The 23,746-nt window shown below is 41.8% G+C and overlaps 2 protein-coding genes across 3 annotated transcripts; one reads left to right on the top strand and one right to left on the bottom strand.

Annotated features, from left to right (window-relative positions):
• The first annotated feature begins 3,481 nt into the window (after positions 1–3,481).
• LOC121298674 (TNF receptor-associated factor 2-like) lies at positions 3,482–9,471 on the top strand. The gene is made up of 7 exons (XM_041225853.1): positions 3,482–3,952; positions 4,819–4,873; positions 5,237–5,341; positions 5,531–5,704; positions 6,154–6,231; positions 6,967–7,026; positions 7,219–9,471. The coding sequence occupies exons 1-7, from the start codon at positions 3,804–3,806 to the stop codon at positions 8,008–8,010; spliced, it is 1,413 nt and encodes a 470-aa protein (XP_041081787.1). The 5' UTR covers positions 3,482–3,803; the 3' UTR covers positions 8,011–9,471.
• Positions 9,472–10,953: 1,482 nt separating this feature from the next.
• Positions 10,954–23,207, bottom strand: LOC121298712 (N(G),N(G)-dimethylarginine dimethylaminohydrolase 1-like). 2 transcript variants are annotated; one of them, XM_041225913.1, is made up of 7 exons: positions 21,568–23,207; positions 15,408–15,839; positions 13,910–14,012; positions 13,418–13,491; positions 12,887–13,006; positions 11,983–12,126; positions 10,954–11,424 (listed from the first exon to the last, which is right to left on the bottom strand). In XM_041225913.1, the coding sequence occupies exons 2-7, from the start codon at positions 15,699–15,701 to the stop codon at positions 11,308–11,310; spliced, it is 852 nt and encodes a 283-aa protein (XP_041081847.1). In that variant the 5' UTR covers positions 15,702–15,839; positions 21,568–23,207; the 3' UTR covers positions 10,954–11,307. The 2 variants fall into 2 exon arrangements, with proteins under 2 accessions (XP_041081847.1, XP_041081846.1); XM_041225912.1 differs by lacking the exon at positions 21,568–23,207 and adding an exon at positions 15,950–17,020.
• Between the last annotated feature and the right edge of the window lie 539 nt (positions 23,208–23,746).

The raw sequence follows: 23,746 nt of genomic DNA, 5'->3' as shown, positions 1-23,746 counted from the left end.
CAGATAATTGTAGTTCATCAAATAGTTTAAGTGTGTTTTATAGTTATGAATAAACTTTCCCGATCCCATTTAATTTATTGTATAACAAAGTGGAGTATTATTAAATGAACATTTCATCTTCTGCATCAATCCTATCGGGACAGTCGTTAATAATGTTGCACTCCCAGTACTAAGCTTTTTTATAAGCACACAAATAATTAATAAGATGTTGCATTTGCACTGACTTTAAAAAGGCATGCATGTAGATGTATTGTTGAAACAGTGTTTTTCAGAGTGGATTATATTATACCTGTTGCTGGGTTTATAAAATCTAAAAAACAGATTGCTTATCAAAGCAGAAGGGGAGCTTTGAGCTGCAGCCCCTATCATTCCTTTCACCTCTGGGTGGATACCAACTATCCCTTACACCTAATCACACAGTTCTCATTGCCCCCTGCATTGTTTGGTTCCTCTCTGTTCCAGTTGTGAAATGTGTAGCTATCCCCCTGGTGTGACCACTTCCAGGGCTCATTGAACAGACCTATCCAGAAGGCCTTGCCCTGCGCTTTCTTCACTAGGTCTTCATTTCCACTGACGTTCTTTATACTGACGAGGTCGGTGTGGTGTTCTCTACAGTACTGCTGAGCTGCAGTCTAGTTTTCAGTTCTTCAATGGGGGTGTATCACTTCGTGATGTTTTGCTGGTCTCTGTAAACACAAACAGCAGATCAAAAACAATGTCTGTCACAGAGGTGTGGTGACTCTCCTGTTATATAGTGATGAGAATGGGTCATTATTTGTCATTACAAATGTTAAACTAAGCCAGATAAACGTTTAATCTAGAATAATCTAATATATTCTATAGTGACATTCCTGCAAATATTAGTTAAAATGTGATATTGTATAATGAATTATTACCTTTAAACACCAGAAGGGTACATTATTTCCAGCTGGGGGGATGTAGTCAAGGTAGACACTCAATCTATGCAAAACTACAGTTTTGCACTTGTATAGATAACAGCTGGTACAGCTGAGTTGGGAAGGAACTTGATTTTGAACTGTTTCAAAATCTGTGGATGTATGAAAGCTGACTGTATGTAAAATTGGTTCATGCATTTATCTTGAATAACCTGTTATGATATCTGAAAAGCACTTTTATAATTTATTCAATCTGTCTTGTTTATCATGTGATCTAAACTTGGCAAGGATGAATGTCACTGAAATGCTTTCCTGTAAAACAAAAAATAAATAAACTGTTTAATGGAATACAAGTACAGGTCGGTTCAGAAGCAAGGATTCCCTCGGTTGAGTTTGGCAGGTTAACTCTACACATTGAGTTTGGCGTGTTATTAACGCTGCACATTTGTTGAAAACAACCAGTTACACAATGATTTATGCGTTGTGCGTGCAAATGTAATCACTGTAAACGAAACCTGGGTCTCGGAGTAAAAATCCAAGTTTACTTTGAAAATATATAAAAACACAAGAACGCCCCTGACAGACTCCAGCCCAGCTCTCAAACGAACCTTTCAGCGGCTAATGATGATTTCAGACCAACCGAGCTAAATAAATTCAGCTCTTTTCAAAGCTGTAATGTAACAGTGATTCGCAGATAGGCACGGCACTGCTAGATGTGCTGTGCAGAGCAGTGTGCTGGGATTACTGTTTGGGCCAGGATCTCGCCCTCTGGATCTGCAAGAACCGCCCTCGATTAGGTGTGACTGTGACATCGGTCAAGGTGATTGAAGGAGATTTATTCTACCTTTCTTTGTGTCTGATACTTTATCAAAGATGCTGGAGGGGGGGGGACTCCCTTGGGCAGTGTACGTGTTGCACTTACATTTTCCAGCCGCTAGAGAGCTACACTGAGAAGCAGCAGCAGAAGATTTGGAATTTTTCCTAATAACGGGCTGCCCTGAAGCAGTGGTGACGTGCCTTCTGCGCAGATGAGCATGTCATGGTTTCCTCATTACCTTAGGGAACAGCAGTGTCTAGAACACGTCGTCCGAGCACGCAGTGTACGCCACGGCCGGGACACAAGTGTTTCATTTTAGAATTCCCCTGAACTGGCTCCTGCTCGGAACCTTGTCGTGTAAACCCCAGATTACACGGGAGGTTCCGAGCAACATAAATGTTTTGATATCATAAAAATGTACTGCTATCAATGTGCGGACAAAATGTCCCCACAAAGACAGTAACTTCACTCTCGTCGTGCGACAGGCAATGTTTCTACGGAAGCTCTTTGGTAGCCATTTAAAACTGAAAGTTTAGCTAAAAGAATTTTGAACTTTTGAATTGCAGAAGAGACTCTACCTTCATTACATGTAATTACCTTACACCTGTCCGCACCTCGTCAATATCAAGCATTGTAGTGCACAAATGACCTTTTTTGTTTGTTTTATATATATATATATATATATATATATATATATATATATATATATATATATATATATATATATATATACACACACACACACACACACACACACACACACACACACACACACACACACAACCGAAAAGTAAGCACAGTGCAGTAAACTTGTTGTTTTTCAACAATTTACTTTTCTTTCTGTAAAGTTGAAGGGCATATATATCTATAATATATATATTATATTATATCAAATCGAGTATATAGTATTAAATGTATTGCACCAATACTGTGGGTTATCATTTTCTTTTCTTTTTTTGGTGGGGTGGGGGCGGGGGATCTTATACAGCTACAGACATTTCTTCCTTCTTAATAACAACAAAACCCGGGTTCACCGCAGGTACATTTCCTCTTATCGCTTTAAGAAAAATTCCAGTTGGACGCGTTACCGTACTTGTAAAAATTACTATAGGGAACTGGAAGCGGTTGGAAAACGTTCTGGTACATTTCAATTGCTTTGTAATGCCTTCACTTTTATTCCTGTTAAATGCAAATACGATCCTCTGAAGTTTTTTTTTTTTTTTTTAAGTGTATTTTTAAAAGGGTCTGGGTTCATGTGTGTTTATTGTACCCCCCCCCCCCCATAAATAAGTAAATAAATCAAATGTTCAACAGATTTGAATCACGTCTTTGTTGAATTATTCAATATCATAAATCAAACTCTCAAAAAATATTTAGAAAAGAACCCCTTTAACGTGAATTCTATTAATAATGAACGCAGAACGCGCTGTTCTCGCTATCTGCAATTTTAGTGTATTGTTTGAAATGTTCTAGTTGCAGAAATATTCACAAGATTAAAACTTGCGCTAGCGAGTTTATCACGTCCAAGGTTTCTCTACCTCTGTGGGTTGTCTGTTTTTATTTATTTGTTTATTTATTTATATTTGTCAAGACCCGCGGGGTTGTTTGTTCCTACAAAGCTTGTCGCGATTTAAACATTTCAAAACATTTCAGATTTAAAACCTATTGAGTCACACAGCTAGTATGACACACGCTGCATGACTAACCGGGGAATTTCCTGTACTGAGTAAAACTCGCAGTTATAACGATACCGTTTCACTTTCCGAATAGTTTATACAGAAGAGAGGATCTTCTGTCGCTCTGCTAATAGAGTTTTTATATTGGGTTTACTTGCGATATTCATATTTCTCGTTGTGTTTTTATTATTATTATTATTATTATTTATTATTATTATTATTATTATTATTATATTATTATTATTATTATTTATTATTTATTGAATATTTATTTAGCTGTGGTGTGTGTGCATATCTACCTGCATTTATTTCAAATAAACTGACGGTCAACTTCAAAGACGCTCTACCGGACTGCACTTCTCTCTGAAGTCTCTCTCGTCAAGTCATTTTAGTTTTGTGGTTATAGTCATCGCGATGGTCGCCCTTGTATCCGGGATGAGCCCCCTGGATCGTGTCGCTGGTTCGGGGCTTCTCTGCTCGGCTTGCGGGTTCCTGCTAATCCGACCCAAACAAACGATCTGCGGGCATCGATACTGCTGCGAATGTATGACCAGCATGCTACAGTAAGTACATAGTTGAATGTAGTATTATTACTATTTCAAACATAACAATATAAAACAATGTTTTATGCATGCTATTAGCCTCTGTGTGTGTCAATCTAAATAGGCAGGTAGATTGATCTTTATTTCTGTTTTTAGAATAATAAAGGTTATTTAAAGCCTACAGAAAAACCAAACCGTGCACGTGATTTCCACTGCTACTGGACTTTTTCACTCGAAACAGTTCCCCGCCTGTCTGTGGTGAAGAACACGGGTGAATATTTAAATCAGTTAAGGAAGTGCGTCTGGGCTCCAGACAGAAATTGAAATTGACGTGTGCTTTTTTTCATGATTGCTTCATTTCTCTGAACTAGTACCCGTTGTGCTCTTGTGTAAGATTGCAGTATAGGGTTAGTGTGATATTTACATATGAATAATTAATAACACTGGTATGATCTCCTTCACAAAACGATGTTTTAAATATGAAAAATAAATAGGTTCAGATTAACAGTAATACAAATCCATTCTACACTATGGAGTGTAAAACATATGCATTATACAACGTATGTAGTTTTACGTTTATATATAAAACGTTTTAGCTAATTATTCAAATTTTGAGATCAATTTTTCATTTTCGTTATTTATAGTGATTGTTATGTGTATGTGTTTCATGAATAATATATATAAAATATATATAATTACACACACAGAGTATAACGTTTTTGATCATATGGCTACATCTAGTGGCTGGTATGGCATATGAAATATGACAAGAATTGTGATAACAGGACATTATAAAATAAATAAATAAACGTAACCAAGGCTCCCAATCACAGCACAGCAAAGCTGACCCACACACTGACCCCCCGACTCGTCTGTTTCATCAACAGGAAGTCAGGAGCCGCTGAGTGCTGTGTGTGCCGGGAGAAGATCCAGGCCTCGCAGGTAAAAACGGAGTGCGCTTCTATACAACCCTACAGTGTAGGTCTCTATGAGCACATTATTTACACAGGACTGTATGGATCTGGTTTGTATCCCGCTTTGTATAATTCGCATTTATAAATCTGTTAACCGATCTTCAATTCACAGCCCACCCCCTGCCTGTCCTGTTCAGTTCAGTCTGAAACTAGTGTGTAAACCTCAGGGTGGGGGACCCTATGAGTGACAGGAGAGCAGGGGTGCCCCCCAGGACACTCACTGTCCTCTCGTCCCCCCCCCCCCAGGAGTGACAGTCCTCAGCAGGGGTGGGGGGGGTCCTGTGAGTCACTGGAATTGCTGGGTGTTGATTGGCTTCTCTGCTCTTTGCAGGTGTTTCCTGACAAGGCTGCAGAGAAAGACGTCTCTGGCATGGAGATCCAGTGTCCAAAGTGTAGCAGCGGCTGCACCTGGAGAGGACTGCTCCGAGACTACCTGGTGAGAGAAAGGGGGAGGAGGGGGAGGATAGGCAAGAGCAGAGAGAAGAGAGGATAGAGAGACGGGAAAGTGGAGAGGGAGGAGATGGGAGAGTGTGAGGGCTAGCTGGCTCAATGGGTCAATGTTAATTCACACTAGTGTACTATAAGCTGGTGATCACCCTGTAACCTGTGTGTCTGTGCCCGGCAGAGCTCTCACGAGAGGGAGTGCGAGCATGCAGTGGAGCCGTGCACCAATGCTACCTTTGGCTGTGCGTTCAGCGGGGAGCGAAGGGCACTGCAACACCACGAGAGCCACGTCTGTGACTGGAGGCTGGTCTACTGTCAGCACTGTAGCTGCTCCCTGCCACACAGCCTGCTGGAGGTAAGAACCATCAGCCATCTCTTTACTATGCCCTGGTAAAAGCACAGCAAAGACAATGAACCAGCCCCTTCTCAAAATTTAATGCTATGGTATCCAATTAAAAAAGGAAGCTTAAATCTGTAAAACATTTTGATGTCATTTAGTTATTGACAATTTTGCCCTAATGGATAATCTCACGATTTTTTGTCGCTAGTCTGCAACTCTTTAGCAAAAAAGCAGAACTGGGAGCTGATGGTGGTGGTGGTGGTGGTGGGGGGGGGTGGAAGAGTCTGTCAGAACCAATGGAACATTATTGCAGCGATCTGGAAGCAGCTACCAAGACCAATCAGTGCTGTACTATGGGAAGGAGCTGCTTTCTTTTGGCTGTTTTTTATACTATGGTAACCTGCCAGATGGTGTCTTTTCATAATGCTGCATTCACTTCAGTGATGGCTTTGTGTTCTCTACAGGATCACTTGTCAAACTGTCCGAAAAACAAGCCCAAGAATACACCAGAGATACTGCCCAGAGGCACAGGGGCGGAGGAGGTAATCAGATCTACACGCAGACAAAAAGCACATCTGACTTTGCTTTAACTCGCGGAATGCTCATGTCAGCATTCGTAACATCAAAAGTATTGTCATGGAGTACAATGTCACCATGTCATTCCAGGCCTCTCCATAATGAACGTATTCATGAGAGTCCCAGACATGCACTTGGAATACATCCATGTGTTTGAGTTATCAGTGTGATTCTGAAAAATGATACACAGTTATACATTGTCTCCAATTCAAATAAACCCATTTGTTTTAAAGTATTTAATTTATGTACAGCTGTGGCCAACACCTTTGCGTCACTCTATAGAATGAACTAATTTTGCTTATAAAGTCAAATGAAACCTGCTGAATAATGTCACATTAACATATTGAATTGCATACCGCTTTGTAGTTCGATTGGCGAACATCAATAACTTTGTACTTTATGACATGATGATAATACCGAAGGTCATCTGATAGTAAACCTTCAAAACGAAATTAGTGTGCTACAACTTATTTCGTAGATTTAATATTGAATAAAGCATCTAAATTATTTGTTTTTTTTTTTTTTTTTTTTTTTTTTACTTTTATTTTGTCTTCATCCAAAAATTCTAGGTGATGCAAAACCTTTTGCCATAGCTGTACATAGTTTAGTTCAAGTGGTTAGTCTAAATCATGCTGTGCTTTGTTTCTGTGGGAGTGGTTCTGTTTCCTAGTGACTGAGTTTCTCTCCTCCTCTGTTTCCAGGAACCCCAGCCAGAAGACAAGAGCTCCTGCCAATCTGAGAGGCACCACTCTTCCAAGAAGGTAGGGTTAGATCATCGTGTGTCTATATCTCTTCCACAAGACTCCCTCTAACCTCCCTCTAATCCTCCTCCTCCCAAATCCTCTCACCCCTCTCCTTAGCCCAGTCCCTGGTAAAGAAGCTCTCCTCCCCTCTCTCACCTATTCCCATCTATCTCTCTTCTCACCTCCTCTTCCTCTCCTCTCTCCTCACAGCCCCAGTCCCTGGTAGACGAGATCTGCTCCCCGGCTCACCTCCTTAGGCTGCTGTCGGTCACCTCCTCCCTGCAGACTCGCCTCGACCGGGGCGAGGAGGTCAACGTCGCCTTCAAGAAGCTGGTGATGAGCAAACTGCTGGCAATGCAGAGCCTGCTGTCCACCAAGCAGGGGGAGAGGGAGGGGGATGCCCAGACACCCAGGGAAGAAATCGCAACACTCACTCAGGACCTGGCCGTTTGCAGAGGGGCTCTAGCGGAGCTCCAGAGCCGCTGCCTGGGGTATGAGCGAGCCCTGCAGCACCTCCAGAGCAGGGGGGGCGCCACCGCGTCCGAGAACGGGACCCTGGTGTGGAAGATCAAAGGCTTCTCTGCCAGCCTGAGGGAGCCGGAGCGCAGCGTGGCCCTCTCTCTCCACTCCCCTGCCTTCCTCAGCCACCCGTTTGGGTACAGACTGTGCCTCCGATTGTACCCCCGCGGAGACGGGGTGGGCCGAGGCTCCCATGCCTCCCTGTTCCTGTGTGTGATGCGGGGCGAGTGGGATGACGTCCTGCCCTGGCCCTTCAGGCACAAGGTCACCTTCTCCTGCCTGGACTCCTCTGGGGGCGGCAGCGACGTGCGCGAGGCCTTCCTCCCCGACCCCCTGAGCGCCTCATTCCAGAAGCCCCGCGCTGCCGTCAATGTGGCCAGCGGCTGTCCCCTCTTCATCAGGCACTCCCTGCTGCTCGCCCCCCACAACCCCTACCTTCGCAACGACACCCTGTACATCAAGGCTGTCATCGAGACGCACTGACACACCGACAAACAGAAACACAGTGACACTGCCAGAGAGACATGTACATGCTGCAGGTCAAGGAAGTCATTAATATGAGTAGGAGACATGCAGATACACTGCCACAGAGACACACTGATATCAGTGCTGGCATTGATAGTAGAGAAGCAACATGGCAAGCTGTACAGAAGCACACACGTTTGTTGATAGTTTATGAGCACTTTGCATGGACTCCCATGCTCTGCAGATTCATATTCTAACCTTAGAGGGGTTTCAACATAATGATGAAAGTTACAAAACTGCATTGTGCAAGTTTTCATTTCAAATTCCTTAAACAGTATGGGGGCCGGGCCTATATCCTGTAAGGTGGGTTTTGACCCTGAAAGCTCTATAAACGAGTCCACAGACAAACACTCGAGTCTGGGGGAAACCTGCAACCTGCTCAGCTCTATCCAGCAATGCATGACTGCATCCAGAGCTGGAGATAGACAGTCCGTGGACCAAGATGTGTTCAAACACCAAATCAGAATCCACAGAGACTGCATGATGCTGCTTCTCGCTGGCACGAACAGAAGGGGGCAGTGGTTACTCACTGATATTTATGTAGACATTTATTTATTTAATTATCGCATTTTGATCCTGTACTGCTGGTTTAAAATAACATCTGTTGGTTGCATGTATAGCCGTGTTTTGCAAAAACTAAATAGATATTGATCACAAAGCAAGACGCTACAATGCACTGTAATGCATAGCAAAGTCACACCTGGTGGTATTGACGCACATTGCTTTACCAGACACAGCAGCACTGTCTCAGGACACGTTATTTTAGGTTTAGAGAAAAATAATCCAAGCTCAATACTGGAGTGAGAGAACCACAATCCCAGTGGCAGTGTTAGAAGCTATTAAAAAAGCAATTGAATTTACTCAAGCTACGTTTTCCGTCAGCCTTTGGGAGTCGAAAGCGGTTTGAAATCAGACTTTTTTCCAAGCGGCAGATCTGAGCGCAAATCCATTTCGATTGGGACTGTCAGCCCAGTTAGGATGGCAGAAGTCCATCTCTCCAAGAAGGATGCTAGAGAGATTTCTAAATCTGCAGTAAAACATGTGGGCCGAGCATGACGGCTGTGAATATATTACACTGTAAAGCTTTTTCCAAATGGCAATTATACAGTGATACCTACAGGTGATCTTTTGTGTAATGTCTGGTTGCTGATTGGATTGCAGATGTAGATGGATCCGGCAGTAGGCAGCCCCAGTTTGATACTGGGAAAGAGATGATATGTTTTATGGTTCATGGAAATGGCGATTTACTTGATGATCTGTCATTTTAGGAGATGGTGAAAAATATAATGATCTTTGCTCTAGAAATAAGCAGACAAGAGTCGCATTGTTTTCCATGAAGGGTATACTGTTAATGGAAAACAATTTGAAAAAGATGTAAACTGTGAAATATATTTAATAAAGTTCTATATTTTTATTAAAGCGATGGTGTGTGCATGGTCTATATTAAAATAACGGGCAAGGTGACAGTTTTCTTCAGCTTTATTCATCATTTTCTTTCTTTTTTTTTTTTTTTTTTTTACATGACAGATCGATATAACCTGCAGTCGTGTCTGTAATTCAAGAGATTAGTAAAGATATCTAAAACACAGGGATTCTAAACTCGCTGTACAGTTAGCTCAGGGTTATTAAGAAAAGAATTGAAAAAACATTTTCAACAATCTTTGCAGCACCTGAAAGAGCGGCTTTAAATTTGCAGTGTCTCACTGTTGCGTGAACGCTTGAGCAATCTCTGCTACACTGCAGCTTGCTGTGTTTGTTGGCTGTCCAGGTGGTTTATATTCCCTAAGGAAGCTATAGCTGCACACAAGCTACCTACTGTATTTATTTAATTAGCAAACTAACAATATTTTAACAATCATTTGTCTAATACTATTTTTTAATGTGCCTTTTATTTTTAGTGTTTCCAGTCATTCTGAGCGGTTATTTTTGCAATTACTCAAAAACCTATTATTATTAATATTATTATTATTATTAGTTAAGGTGCTTTGATTATCAGTTCAGAAGCTGCTCATCAGTTCTAGTTTGCAAGCAAAGACTAATACAGGCTAGATCAAAGTGTCTTTATATGTAAGCTGTGTAAGCACTAGCACCATCTAGTGCACAGCTAGTGTACTACCAGCAAAACTAAAGAAAACTTGATCCAAAGTGGCAGACCACTTTTGTTATTCTTGCAATATGCTAGTGGTGCACTAGGCGGTGCTGGCGCTTACTAATAAAGACATTGGCTGATCTAGCCCACATTACATGTGCGTACCGTTTCCACTGCCTGGCCCTCCTGGCTACAGCTGCCCACGGCAACAAAACGGGGCGTTTCCACGGCTCGTGCGAGCGGCTGTCTGGTCAGGTTTTGTGTCTCGTACTCAATGTAGCCAAACTGATTGCAAAGGACATGCGTCACCACGTAATCAGAGTTTACTGCCACGATGAAACAGGTGGAACTTGATATGCAAAAACTAGGTGGTGTTAGCCAGTAGCTGCATAGGGTCATTAAGGCACTTCTTTAAGATGCATTGTGGTTTTACGTTTAGCAGTGCGACGCTTTCGGTTTTTAAACACAAACTGAAAGCTAAAACAAAACAACTATGCAGCGCCACAATGAAAATAGCCACGGACAGTCTGTCAATTTCAGCCGGACGGCTTCGTTCTAAAACACAGAGTTACACGCGGTTTCTTGAAAACAAAACGCAATACCATCCCACAATCCTCTAGTGACCTTTGACACACAGCAAGCATTTTCAAGGTTGGCCAGGTTCGGGGGAAAAAGAGCCGAAACGCTCTGTATTTTGGCTAGCCGTGGTCAACTGAAGCTGCTTGCGCCAGGCAGTGGAAACGAGGCGTTCTTCAGACAGGCAGCTAAAAGTGAACAGCAGCTCCTGAACTCTTAGTCACAACACAGACTTGTGAAATGAAACTAACACAGTATGGTTCATTGCAATAAGAAGCATTCTGAATCACTGAAAACGTCATAAAAAGTTAAGAAGGCAGCAAAGAAGAAGTTGTTATTCTTAAAGTGGCAAAGCCTTAATGAACACGTTTCATGAGGTGTGTATGAAGTGGGCTCACTTCAGTGGTTCTGAGCTACTATGCCAAGAAATGCTATTTACACAAGACCACTAAAACACAAAACAAAGGAAATCTGCCTCTTCTGGTGTGGATCCCTAGTCCCCGGTTTGTGGGTGTGGTTTCTGCGAAAGCTCCTCCAGGACAGAGTGTTCCGTGCTCCCTGGTTGGCTCTCACAGGCTTGGGGGGAGTGGTTAGAGGTCCAGTCGGCGGTTGATGAGCAGGGAGCAGGAGGAGAGGGTGCCTCCTAGCTTGGAGGTCTCGCTGCAGGAGGTGGGGAGCAGAGTGTAGTCTGTGAGCTTCTGAAAAGCCTGAAGAGAGAGGGGGGGGGGGGGGGGGGGGGGGGGGGGGGGGGGGGGGGTTAACAAAAATTAACCAATGACATATCATAATACGCATTCTAAAACATTTAACTAAAGTTATTTATTTTTGTTTTATGGATTAAACACTGTCATTGCTTTGAGGAGCACTGAATTCAAAGTGATGTCACGCTGCTACCAGATGGACATAAAAAAGAAAAATATGCTTTGGAAGACACAAGAGCGAGACAGATAAGGAGAGGCTAAACATTCATGGAGGCTGTGTGAACGTGACTCTATGGGCCATCTTGGTTGTAGTCCTATGGAGCTGTATTGAGGATTAGTTAGTGACAGGATTAGTGGATTGGAAACAGTTGTCAAAATGACAGTCATAAAACAGTGGAACTATATAGTAGCACAGTAGTCAAAATATAGCTCAAACAAATGTTAACATTCTGATGAAGACAGACACACAGTCACACACACACACACACACACACACACACACACACACACACACACAGAGTTACACATGTACAGACAGACAGATAGACAGATAGGCAGACTCACGGCAGCACTCTCTGGGTATTCCTCTGTGCTCCCGTGAAGCAGGTAGTTGTTGTTTGACCCCACACGGATGTAGATGCAGTTGGCCGCAGCGTCGTCAGGAACGGTCAAGATCTCGTAGTGGTGGTCAGTGAGCTGCTCCATCGCCTGGTCAGGAGAGAGGGAGCGAGGCGTTACAGCTGCCTCACTCAGTACCAGGGTTGAGCATACTGGCACATCCAGCAAACCAGTGGCACAGCATTTGCAATACAGGGATGGTTTGACATGCTTTGACCCGGGTTGAGCGAGGCCAAATGCTCGACGACGGTTCGTGAGCGAACGAAATAAACAGCCACGCCTGTGTGAAGGTTTCATTGCCACGCGGAATATTTCTGTTTGGCCATATTTTTGTTGATTGAGACACACCTTGAGCCACATTGCAGCAGTGATGTAGAAACATTTGCTCTAATCAACATTTGGGTTGACGGTTCATCCAGAGATGTTTGGATGGAAGCGTCTGTAAGAAGCTGCTTCTGGGGCATTGATGCCCACGTTGTGGACTTGTGTCTGTCAACCAGGTCTAGCCGACCCGCACGACACCTGGTCCTGACCCGGGTAGGTTCTGACCCGGGTAGAGCACGCCAGTGTGAAAGGGGCTTTGGTTTAATAAGACACACCTGAGCTTGTTTCGCGTACACTGGGGCTTGTAGTAAAACCTGGAATGGGTGAATCTGCTATACAGTAAAACAGAATGCATTGTGACGCAAGTTAAAAAGCCTGACCTGTCCCAAACTGTCCCAGGGTATATGGCGTCCTATGGTCACTCTCACCCTAAGCAGTTTGAATGTTCCAGACAATATTGCTAACTTGGTAAAGTCCACTCAATCTCGGAGCATCTTCAAGTGGCAAAGCCTCAAAAGCAACTCACCTTGAGTGCTTGCTTGGCCCCCTCGCTGCTCCCCGTCACGATGGTGTCAGGACCCCCCATGCTGCAGAAACTCTTCAGGTGCGCGGCTCCGCTGACGGGCACGGTGGAGACAGCAAAATCCTGCAAAGGAGGACCCACAGTCAGGAGGAGCTGAAGCTGCTGCAATACTAGATATCACCACAGGGGGACCCACAACACAGAGGGAGCAGCTGTCCACTCAGAGATCTTTACCTGATTTGCTTTATTGTAATGTCTATATGTCTGATACTTTAAATAAAAAAAAAAATAATATTTTCAGCTCTAAATTAATTAATTATAATCATTGTCTGAATACAGCTGTGCACCAAATATATAGACTGTCTCAATTTGCTCTAGAAACCTAAAATCCAAACGGACAGATTTACAGACAGATAGACAAACAGGCAGGCAGACAGACGCTTTCATTATACTGCCCCAGTGATGTGTATCCCATACATGAAGTCAAAGAGGATGTCTTTACTTTCAGACCGACTCCTGGCACAAAACACTTACCCTAAAGGTATCAGCGACAAGCTCGGCTCCCTTGTGATTCGTCCACGAGGAAAGTCCCACGAAGAACTCCCGCCCTGATCAGACAGACAGGGGAACAGGAAGTGACAACATAAACACAGGATGTGAGGTTGTCAGATTGAGCTGTGAGGCCAGCTGGCTGTAAGATTCACCAAACTGAGAAAGAGAGAGAGTAGGGGGCAGGGAAGGGGAATGAGAGAAGAGAGAGGAAAGGAGTAGAGGCAGGAGAGTGGTAGGGAGTTGGAAGGGGAGAGAAGAGAGAAGGGGAGGAGAGGAAAGGGATAGGGGAGGGGGAGGGGAGAAAGAGAGAGAGGTGGAAGAGGAGAAGCAAGGACATCAGGAGAGAGACGGGGAAGCAGAGAGGTGGAGCGGTTTGTAACCTGAGCACACTGCTGAATTCAAGCCTTGTCCACATTGATAGCACTGTGATGTGTGAAGGTTCTGCAGCTGAAGTGGCTTCAATGAGAAGCTTACCTGTGAAAAGCACATCGCTGCCATCCAGAGTGGCGCTCTCATCATCAGCACCATCAACCACACGCAGCTTCAACTCCTCCAGCACCTTCCTCACAGCCTCGGTCTGCAAGAGAGCCAGGAGACACTGAATACCCTGCATTACATCAGCCACTATCCCTGATCAGAGTTACAATCCACGCTCTCTTTTTAGCTTTATTAACATTATTGCATAAACAGCTCTGGCCAGAAGTTGTGCATCACCTAGAATTTTAGGGTTGAGACTTAATTAAAAAAAAAAAAAAAAAAAAAAAAAAAACGATATGATCTTTTAGAGCTTTTATTGACATCATGTTGTCAAATAAACTACAAAGCTGTATGCAATTTTTCAAAATGGTTCGTTAAGCAATACCGTAATGCCATAAAGTACAAAGTTTTACAGTTAAAAACCTGGAAATGGATATGGAAAACTACAAAGCTGTATGCAATTCAATATGTTAACATAACACTATTCAGCAGGTTTCATTGGACTTTATGAAGCAAGATTAGTTCATTCTATACGGGATGCAAAACATTTGGTCATAGCCGTACACATTCCAAACGCAAGTAGAAAAACCAAACATCTAAAAGATCTTATTCAAAAGAATAGGGGCCGGTGATAATATAGCTAGGGTTAAGGAGAATGGATTTTGAAAGCTTATCTAGCACGCCTTTAAAAAGAGTGGGTAATGGTAACATTGGAATGAAATATTAAACTCCTTTGAACAGGGGGGAGACTAGAACTGTCAGTATTCAACCTCAGCCTATAGCCACTCCCACCCACCCCAGATTCTCAACTGTCATTGGCTAGCTGCGATCAGCAGCAGATGGTGCTAAACCCCGCCCTCGCATTGCCTGCAGACAATTGAATTAACCCCTGGGACCCCAGACAGAATTGAGCATCAGTTTCTAATGAGTGATTAATTGTGTAGTGATGTGATTAATTGATAGTGATGCTATCAAAATGACACTGTATTTCATCTGTTTAATATGCTATTAAGAGTGTTAATTCTCTAGTGATTTTTCTGCATTGATTCATATTCACTTCTATCCGTACAGACACAGTTCTTCAGTTTGTTTGGATTTGAGCCGGAAATCTGCTGTGAATATTTAATCTCTCAGTGGACACTGGCAGTGAGCCAGACAGAGCTCTTCTCTACTCTCTCTCCATCCCCTTTGCTCCCTGCTGTGTGGAGAGTGCAGTCTCTCTGTCTCTGTCTCAGTGTCTGTGTCTGTCTCTCTCTCTCTCTCTCTCTCTCTCTCTCTCTCTCTCTCTCCATGCTGTGTAACCCTCTCTCCTCCCCTGTCAAGGGCTACTCTCCACCCTCCTCACCTCTCCCCTCTCCCCCTGTCCCAGGGCTGTGTGATGAGAGCTGTATTCACTCTCTCCCCTCTGCCCCTCCTCTCCCCTCTCCCCCTGTCCCAGGGCTGTGTGATGAGAGCTGCATCTCCCTCACTACTCTCCCCCCTCCTCTCTCCTCACCTCTCTCCTCCTGTCCTTGTCCCAGGGCTGTGTGATGAGAGCTGTATCTCCCTGTATGATGGCTGTATCCTCCACTCTCCAGCTCTCCGGCAGTGTGCTGTCAGCTGGAATCTCTATCAGCTGCAGTCCCAGTTTCTGCCTCAGGATCCCAGTATAGACTCCATACTGGCGCTGGGCTTTGGCCAGATCCACCTCCTCCCCGTCGCTACCTGTGGCCTTACTCTTCCCAAAGGAATCCGGGATTCCTCGGACCACTGCGTGGGTAAACTTCCCGTATCCCGACGTTCCGGCCATTTCCAAGTCTGATGGTAAACTTCCTCGACTTTTGAGGAGGCTGTGATATATATATATATATATATATATATATATATATATATATATATATATATATAATATCTATATATGTTCTTTCAGTGGCCTCTCTGTTATAATCTACAATAGACAACAATTAAAATCAGATCCAAAGCTGTAAAGGTTTAAACATTGCAAAGGTAACCAGGACTACAAATCCTAAAAGGAACAATCTTTTAGCGAACAGTCACCTTGGGTTTGCAATTCTTTCACCCTGTTCAGCTTAGCTGCTTGCCACAGACAAGGGTGACACAGGCTAGAATCTCTGCTGCATTCCGCAACTTGCCGTGTATGCTCAGGTACCTTGTTGGCTGTCCTGATGGTTTACATTCTCTAAGGAATACTTAGCCTTTGTTACAAGAAGATAAACTTGAATATTTGACACATTCGGCAGGGATGGAAAGAAGACTCCTATTGCATAGCATTTTCACCCATTCCAAGCTTTATTATGAGGTTAATTAGCCCCAGCATATAGGAAACAAGCTTGTGTGGCTGATTAACCTCACAGTAAAACCAGAAATGGCTCAAACTGCTATGCAATGGGAGTCGTATTTCCATCCCTGCTATATGACATCTTGAGAGGCAATTTCATTTGGGGCTCTTTCCAAGAACAAGGAAGGGGTGTTTGCAGAGTTGTGAGACCCTCCCTTGCGTTCAGTTACCTTAGCAAGCATGGCACAGAACGGCCAGAAGTAGTTAAACGGTGTTGAGATCAGTCTTGACCATGCGGCTCAAAGTGCTGGATCTATCGTTCACTCCAAGTGTTTGTCGTCGAACCAAAAAAGGTTGACCGACCATTCTCCTCAATGCAAATGCATTGGCGGTAGTATTACATGCAAAATCAAACGTCGAGGTGAGGTCGCTCGCTGTCGGACTGCCAGTCACGATGCAATGCTGTCATCCGAGGTACGACGGGTTTAATCTGTAATTATGTTTCAATTGCTTCGGAGCTTGAAAAGGTTGCTTAACAAACAGAGTCGTGTGGACTGTTACTCTGTAATATTCTTTTACAAAATATAACGGGTTAAAAGCGACGACGCGAACCGTAGATTCAACTAAAACTGGAATCTGAGAGAGGGCTTGAATGATGCAGCTATTTGTGTGTGTGTGTGTGTGTGTGTGTGTACTGGGATAGAAAAGAGGGCCCCGCCCATCCATCCTTAGTCTTAAAACCAAGGCGAAAATGAGTGGGATACAGTATTTAGATTTGTTAAAACGCACCCAAATGCATTCCCTATAAAAGAATAATTTAAAAAAAAAAAAAAAAAAAAACATATAATATAAAATTACAACAATGGAAAGGAGGAAAACTTCGATCGCGAAATAGGGAACTGTTAAGATATAAAAAGATATTACGGAAACAGGCGGCCAGGGAGGGATTTCTCTAAAAAAAAAAAAAAAAAAAAAAAAAAAAAAAACATATGAATCCCAGCCATGCGGGGGATTGCCCAAAACAATGAGAGCTAGCTTTTCGTGTCTGCAACAGGGGGCCCAAGTGAGAGAAAGACTAGAGAAATTTAATCCCGCTTCTGAGGGGTTAAGGGACGGGGGGACTCCGCTTTTGATGGCGGCAAACTATAATTCGGGCCTCCTCTAGATTCTCTAACTTCCCCCCATAGATTTTCACCCATTTTCCATGGCTTTAAATTATGGCGGTTATAACATCCCCCACCTCTCTAAGGCTTGGCCCCCCTACAACAGGAGGTTCGGATCAGGGGGAAGTTATAGGAGAGACCAAGCGAGGAGGATTAAGGCAGGTTACAAAAAAACGCAAGAAGTAGCTAAAAAAAACGGTCTGGAGGGAATTCTCAGAGAGGCTTTCAAGGGCCAGGGGTCTCCAGTTATGATCTTTTGAGCTCTCATAGGAGCTATCGAGGTATCCTCTGTGAGGGGTAAGCCATCGGTGGAGCCAGGTAACTTATGTTTCAATTTTGCTCAGAGGTTTCTCTCCTCCTCTCTCTCTCCTCTCTCTCTCTCGCTCTCTCTCTCTCTCTCTCTCTCTCTCTCTCTCTCTCTCTCTCTCTCTCTCTCTCTCTCTCTCTCTCTCTCCTTTCTCTCTCTCTCTCCTCTCTCTCCTCCTGTCTCTACAAAAAAAAACCTTCAGTCAGTGTCAGGACGCTTAGGCTGAATGTTTGCAGCGGATGTCTGCCTCTCGCCTTTTTTTCCCTACCCCTCCCCCTTCTCCTGTATTATAAAGTTACAGACTCTTGCCAGTACATTCCAAACTTATCCTCCAGTGTGTTTCTATGGACGGGGAGTAAGGATTCAGTCCAGCTGTGTGACTTTTTACTTTTTTAAAAAAAAAAACAATAAATACGTTTTCAAAGGGGCCGCGTTCCGTGTTATAGTAAAATTGAAATCTGCTTTAAAACAAAAACAATATTTGGTTCACAGAAGATCAACTATCAGAGCTGTTTCGTGAACATTACAGTGACAGCAAGAGTGACAGAAAGCAGGAACTACCAGCCTCTAGGGAATAAACACAAACTGGACAGCCAACAAGGCCTGGTTTCTGATGATGCGTGCACAAAAGCAAAGCAAAAAAAAAAAAAAAAAAAAAAAAACTAAGAATGTAGTAAACATTTAACTTGCAAAATATTGCAGTGTGACGCTGTAAACAAAAACACAATCTAGAACGACTGAACCAATATCAAATTGAGTTTAATCATTAACCCGGTCGACTCCAGATGTAATAATATTAGACAGAAAACAAAAATATAAATCCTAAATCACTGACATTTTAACATTCTTGAATTATACCTGATACAGATGTTTGTAACGCGTGTGTATTTTGTTTGGGAACGGTTGTTAAGCCGGCTGTCTAAAGGTTTTGTACTGGTCCTCTATAGACAAAGCCACCTTTGTGTCATGGTACTTGTATTTATTGTTTTTAAATTCCTCGCTCAGCCAGACAGTATAGCTTTTGTCTGGTCAATCAATTTCCATTCGCCGTCTCTAAAATCTCTCTCCCGGTTGATAATCCGTGCAGGTCTCTGCTGTTTGTTCTTATAAATAACGAATCCAATGTTCGTGTTTCGCTGTGCCCAGTCAGGGGAAACAGAATTATTGCTTAGTGTTTACTAAAAGCCCAAATCTTATACTTTCGCTATAAGAAGCGACACCCAGGTAACTTAGTGTTTATTAAATATATATATATATATATATATATATATATATATATATATATATATAATATATATACACTGCGTTGACTATATGAGAGACACCTTGCTCTAAACCACACCACTGTGACGACGGTTACACTGCTGCCCAGAAAGAAACGAAAAATACTCGCAAAGTCTCCCTCTAGAGTTCAAAACTCAAAACACAACTCAAAATTATATTAACTCGTTCAGTACTGGACAAAAATAGAGTATACAGTATTAAACATACTGCACTCAAAATATAACTCGCTGTGATTTTGACATCTTGAAAATGTACCAACAATGTAATAAAATAGCAACGTGTGATTACATTTTCAAATACTTTGCCGTATAGCTGCTACGGTAATTTCAGTTGATTTTCACTGTGTTATATCCGATCTTATGGTATAGCTTCTAGCTAGCAATATCAAACTAGTGATCAATACGGGGCTTGTTCTTTTAAGATGTTATTTGTGCTGGTTTAGTAATGTCGCTGCTTTTACAGTAACAAGAGCGGTGGTTGAGGGTGGAGTCCGGTGAGTCACAGGGATTAGTAATATTGTCCTGACAGGAGATTTGGGCTGGGAACCATCGCCATCTCTCTCTCTCACGATCAGTCTTTATGAAGGTATATTTACGGCAAGTTTAACTTAATATTGATCTGTTTTTTCAGGGTTTTTTTTGTTTTTTTGTTTTTTTTTTTGTTTTTAATTATGGTAAAAGTTGTACTTTTACGGTGTACTTTTAATAATACAGAAATAGAAACTAGAATTAATCTACAAATACAATATTAAGGTAATTTTATCTTTAAAATACGATATTTGTTTTACAGTGAAGGGCCAGGCTCGTCTAGTGCACAGTGTATTTGCAGAATGACAAGTGGAAACTTGACCCAAAGTGACAGACCCCGCTGACTCTTACTTCTATAAGCACACAGATCTGATCTAGGCTGCAGGCAGCTGGCGGTGAAAGCACCTTAATAACTAGTTTGACTGCAGACATGCACAAAGTGAAGGGAGCAGAGATTAGAAGCACGGATTGTTTATAATGCGGTTGCAGTGCCGTGCTAGTGCATTGCTTGTACAAGTCTACAGCGTGCCATTGCTGTATCTCATTGCGATCTCTGTTTTGTTTTGTGGCAGAGTCTGTGATCAGATGATCTCCATCAGGAATTAAGTCAATGGCCATTAGCGCTAATTTAATAACCCCACCCTGATCAGCTGGACGATCAGCCCTACAGCAAAGCACAGAGAAGATAATGAGCCAGCTCCTTTTAAAAGATTACTGCTCGGATATCCCTGTAAAAGCATAGCGCAGTGTAGGACATAGAAGATAATGGAACCAGCCCCCTTCTCAAAGTGTACTGCTGTAAAAACACAGCACAGTGTAGGGCTGAGACAATAACGAACCAGCCCCTTCTCAAAGTGTAGTAAAGCGCAGAGAAGATAATGAACTAGCCCCTTCTCAAAGTTTACTGCTTGGGTATCCCCTGGTAAAAGCCCAAGGTTTGTAGTAAAGCATAGTAAAAACACTGCAAAGTGTAGTAAAGCGTGGTAAAGATGCGAGCATTGTCAATCACAGGGAAGCATAGTGACTGTTCTGTCAGCTCTAATGTAATTAAAAATATGGTGGGGGGTTAAGTATTGGGTTTGAACAAAGACGCTCTATCCATTCGCAACACTAATGAAGACGGATTGAGCAAATACAGAAATAAAACAGAAATGTGCTCAGAATAAGAACGATATTGTAATAGCATGCATCTTGCACATGCATGTTATTATTAGCTGTGCCTGTGTTTTTACACTTTTACCATCAGTTGATACATCAAACAAAGAAATAATTTTTAAAAAGATATAAAGAAATAAACGCTAGATCGATTTTACTGGTGAAACTTTTTCACCCTCAGTTCTGTGCACAAAGTACTAGACTGGTTACAATACTGTGTATTACAAAGCTGTGAGCAAACAACGTATAGTTCTCTCTCTCTCTCGATATTTTCTAGCTGTCGTTTATGGTCCCCAATCATTAATTCTGGATTAGGTTTAAGATCTGCTAGTGATCTGTCCAGTTTGTTTCTCTCGCCCCCTGCAGGAGAAAGCTTAAAAATGCTACATCTGCGTTTTCCCAGCGATCTCGTCCATCGACTGTATCAAATACCCCAGCACCTGTCCTGCCCAGCGATGCTATCGGCAGGGCAGGTTTGTCTCTCTGTTTGTCTGCCTGTCTAGTAACAGGATTTCCTTTACCAAGATGGAGGATGTTAGCTTCAGTTCAAGTGATGCCCATTACTAGGACTTGCTTTTCTAAAATGGCTGAAATGACACCTTCAACTATATTTTTCAAAAATACTATTTGTATTTTGATAACATATTTTTCAGATTCTTTTTTTTTTTTTTTTTTTTTTTTTTTTTAAAGGAAGAAAATCCATAACACCGGCATGATTTTTAATACAAATAATAATACAAATATAATAACACTAAGCTAGAACAACGCCCGGTACTACTACTATTATATAATAATAATAATAATAATAATAATAATAATAATAATAATAATAATAATAATGGCTTTTATTGTGCCAAAAAAAAAAAAAAAAAAAAAAAAAAAAAAAAAAACCTAAATTAAATAACTCAGTAAAAAAAGTTTCGTTTTTTGCAATTACTTACATCTCTCGGTTTTTCTGTTATTTGAGAAGTCTGTTTCTTTGACGAGTTCAGAGACACGAGTTTTCAGGTCTAGTTGTCTGCCGCAAGACTCGAGTGGCACATATCAACCCAACTATCTTCACAGATTGAAGACTCTGGGCTACTTCGTGTGTATATGCTATTACAATCTCTCTCTCATCGCCCCCTGTAGGTGGATTACAGCTAGTTCTCTAAGAGCTGTGTATTGCCTAATCTGTATGGCCTGACAGAAGTTTGCCATGGAATCAACTTCACCTTCACAAACACCTGCTGTGATACAGACCCGTGCAACAGTGGCCCCGTGTGGAGATAGAAGAGTAGCGCACCCTGTCTGGCTCTGCTCAGCCTGATACTCAGTGATTATTTACTTTTGCGTTAACAAGTAAATGTAATACATGTGTAAATAAACCAAATTCACAAGTTCTGATGAGAACAACAAAATGATCGACACGCAAACAAAATGAAAACTCAAAAACTGACCACATTCAGAAACAGAGTTTTATTGGGGACGGCTTTTATAAAAGGCACATAGAAAAATAGGCTTCAAAACTAAACACGAGAAGAATAACCGCACACTGAACAGAAAACACTGAACCTGTTCACCCCCAGAATCAAACACCTGAACAAAAAAACGGAATTATATTAGTGATAACAATTAAAGGGGCGGTTCACGCTATTATTTGTCTGGCTAAAAAAAACAAACAAAAAACAAACCCTATGCTAAAGTCTTTTAAAAAGAGCTTTTAAATCACTTTTTTTTTTTTTTTTTTTTTTTACGGTGTTGCCCATCTTTCTTATTACAGTGCCTCAGAAACGTTGTTTAAAAGCCTTTTGATAAACTCTGTTGTGTTTGAGTCCAGGCGCTGCTTCGGCTCTAGCTGGCAGCTTTACATTCATTCAAGAAAAGCTAACACTTGTATCGTTTCATATATGCGGTGGACCTCGGTGATTATATTTTTTGAAGCAGATCTCATTTCGGAGTCCTGCATTCATTCATTTCCATAGATTGTACTTGTTAGTAGCCAGCGCCATCTAGTGACCAGAGACTGCAGATGGAATTTAAATCTACTTGCTCTATTGAGGTACTTTTTTATTTGATCAGATGACAGGGTCAGGCCCCTCCTGCATTACCGAAACTCAGAAAGGAGTTAGCTAGCCACTTGGTCACAAACATGGAATCAGTTATTACAATGACAGCATTGTTTGCTGAAATTGCACTAAAATGATATTGTGTTCAATTAGTTACAGATATGCTGCAGTAATTGCAATTCTAATGACACAGAAGCAGCGTAGGACACACTGCTCCACACATTAACATGCTTACTGTTCATAATTCCAAGCAGTAATCACAGGTACAAATACACAAGCATACTACAGAACGTTTTATCAAGGCAAATGGGTCACTAAAAGGGGTTGAAAATACGAGGAGAATGTTCGCTAATGTGAAACACCACGTGGAACCGATTACGCTTGCAAAGATGTGGAATTCAACTGTAATTGGACAATTATATAGCAATTACAATTGCTTGGTCCCTTTGAGAATCACATTTTTTGTGTGTGTGCTTTTTTTAGTGTATAAATGTAGTCTATATTACAAATCGTCAGCCAATTATTATATAATATAGATATTATATATATATATATTATATATACATTATATTATATATATATTATATAATATCTATATATTATATATATATATATATATATATAGATATATATACCATATATATATATATATATATATATATATATATATATATATATAGTATATATAGATAGATAGATAGATAGATAGATAGATAGATAGATAGATAGATAGATAGATAGAATTACTTCAATTTGGCGCCACTTATTTTAAATTGATTTAAAAAAAATGACTGCAGCGCTTAAGAGGACGGCCTTTATTAATAATACTACGATTTTCAAACACTGCAATATTTTATTACATGATTTATGCCATTTTAGAAGTATCGTGGTTGCTTATTTTCTGTAATATGGTAGCCTACCTGTATGTAGCAGTGTGGCTAACCTGCCCTGACTACAGTACATTTATCGGTGACAGTTACAGAGAGCCTATTAGGTGGGAGTTGGAAGGTCAGGGGAGTACTGTACCAGCGAATCAGAAGTGTGTATTTGTTGTTAAGAGGCGGGACAATGC

The sequence above is a fragment of the Polyodon spathula genome, chromosome 24, assembly GCF_017654505.1.
Source record: "Polyodon spathula isolate WHYD16114869_AA chromosome 24, ASM1765450v1, whole genome shotgun sequence".
In the NCBI taxonomy this organism is placed as follows: Eukaryota; Metazoa; Chordata; class Actinopteri; order Acipenseriformes; family Polyodontidae; genus Polyodon; species Polyodon spathula.
Note: the sequence above shows the minus strand (reverse complement) of the source record. Positions and strands in the feature narration are given on the sequence as shown.

Coding starts and splice junctions, on each gene's coding strand:
- LOC121298674 (XM_041225853.1), top strand. CDS start 3,804: ATGGTCGCCCTTGTATCCGGGATGAGCCCCCTGGATCGTGTCGCTGGT. Junction 5,705..6,153: donor TGCCACACAGCCTGCTGGAG/GTAAGAACCATC, acceptor TGTTCTCTACAG/GATCACTTGTCAAACTGTCC. Junction 6,232..6,966: donor GAGGCACAGGGGCGGAGGAG/GTAATCAGATCT, acceptor CTCTGTTTCCAG/GAACCCCAGCCAGAAGACAA.
- LOC121298712 (XM_041225913.1), bottom strand. CDS start 15,701: ATGGCCGGAACGTCGGGATACGGGAAGTTTACCCACGCAGTGGTCCGA. Junction 12,127..12,886: donor GGGCCAAGCAAGCACTCAAG/GTGAGTTGCTTT, acceptor TCTCCTGACCAG/GCGATGGAGCAGCTCACTGA. Junction 11,425..11,982: donor AATACCCAGAGAGTGCTGCC/GTGAGTCTGCCT, acceptor CTCTCTCTTCAG/GCTTTTCAGAAGCTCACAGA.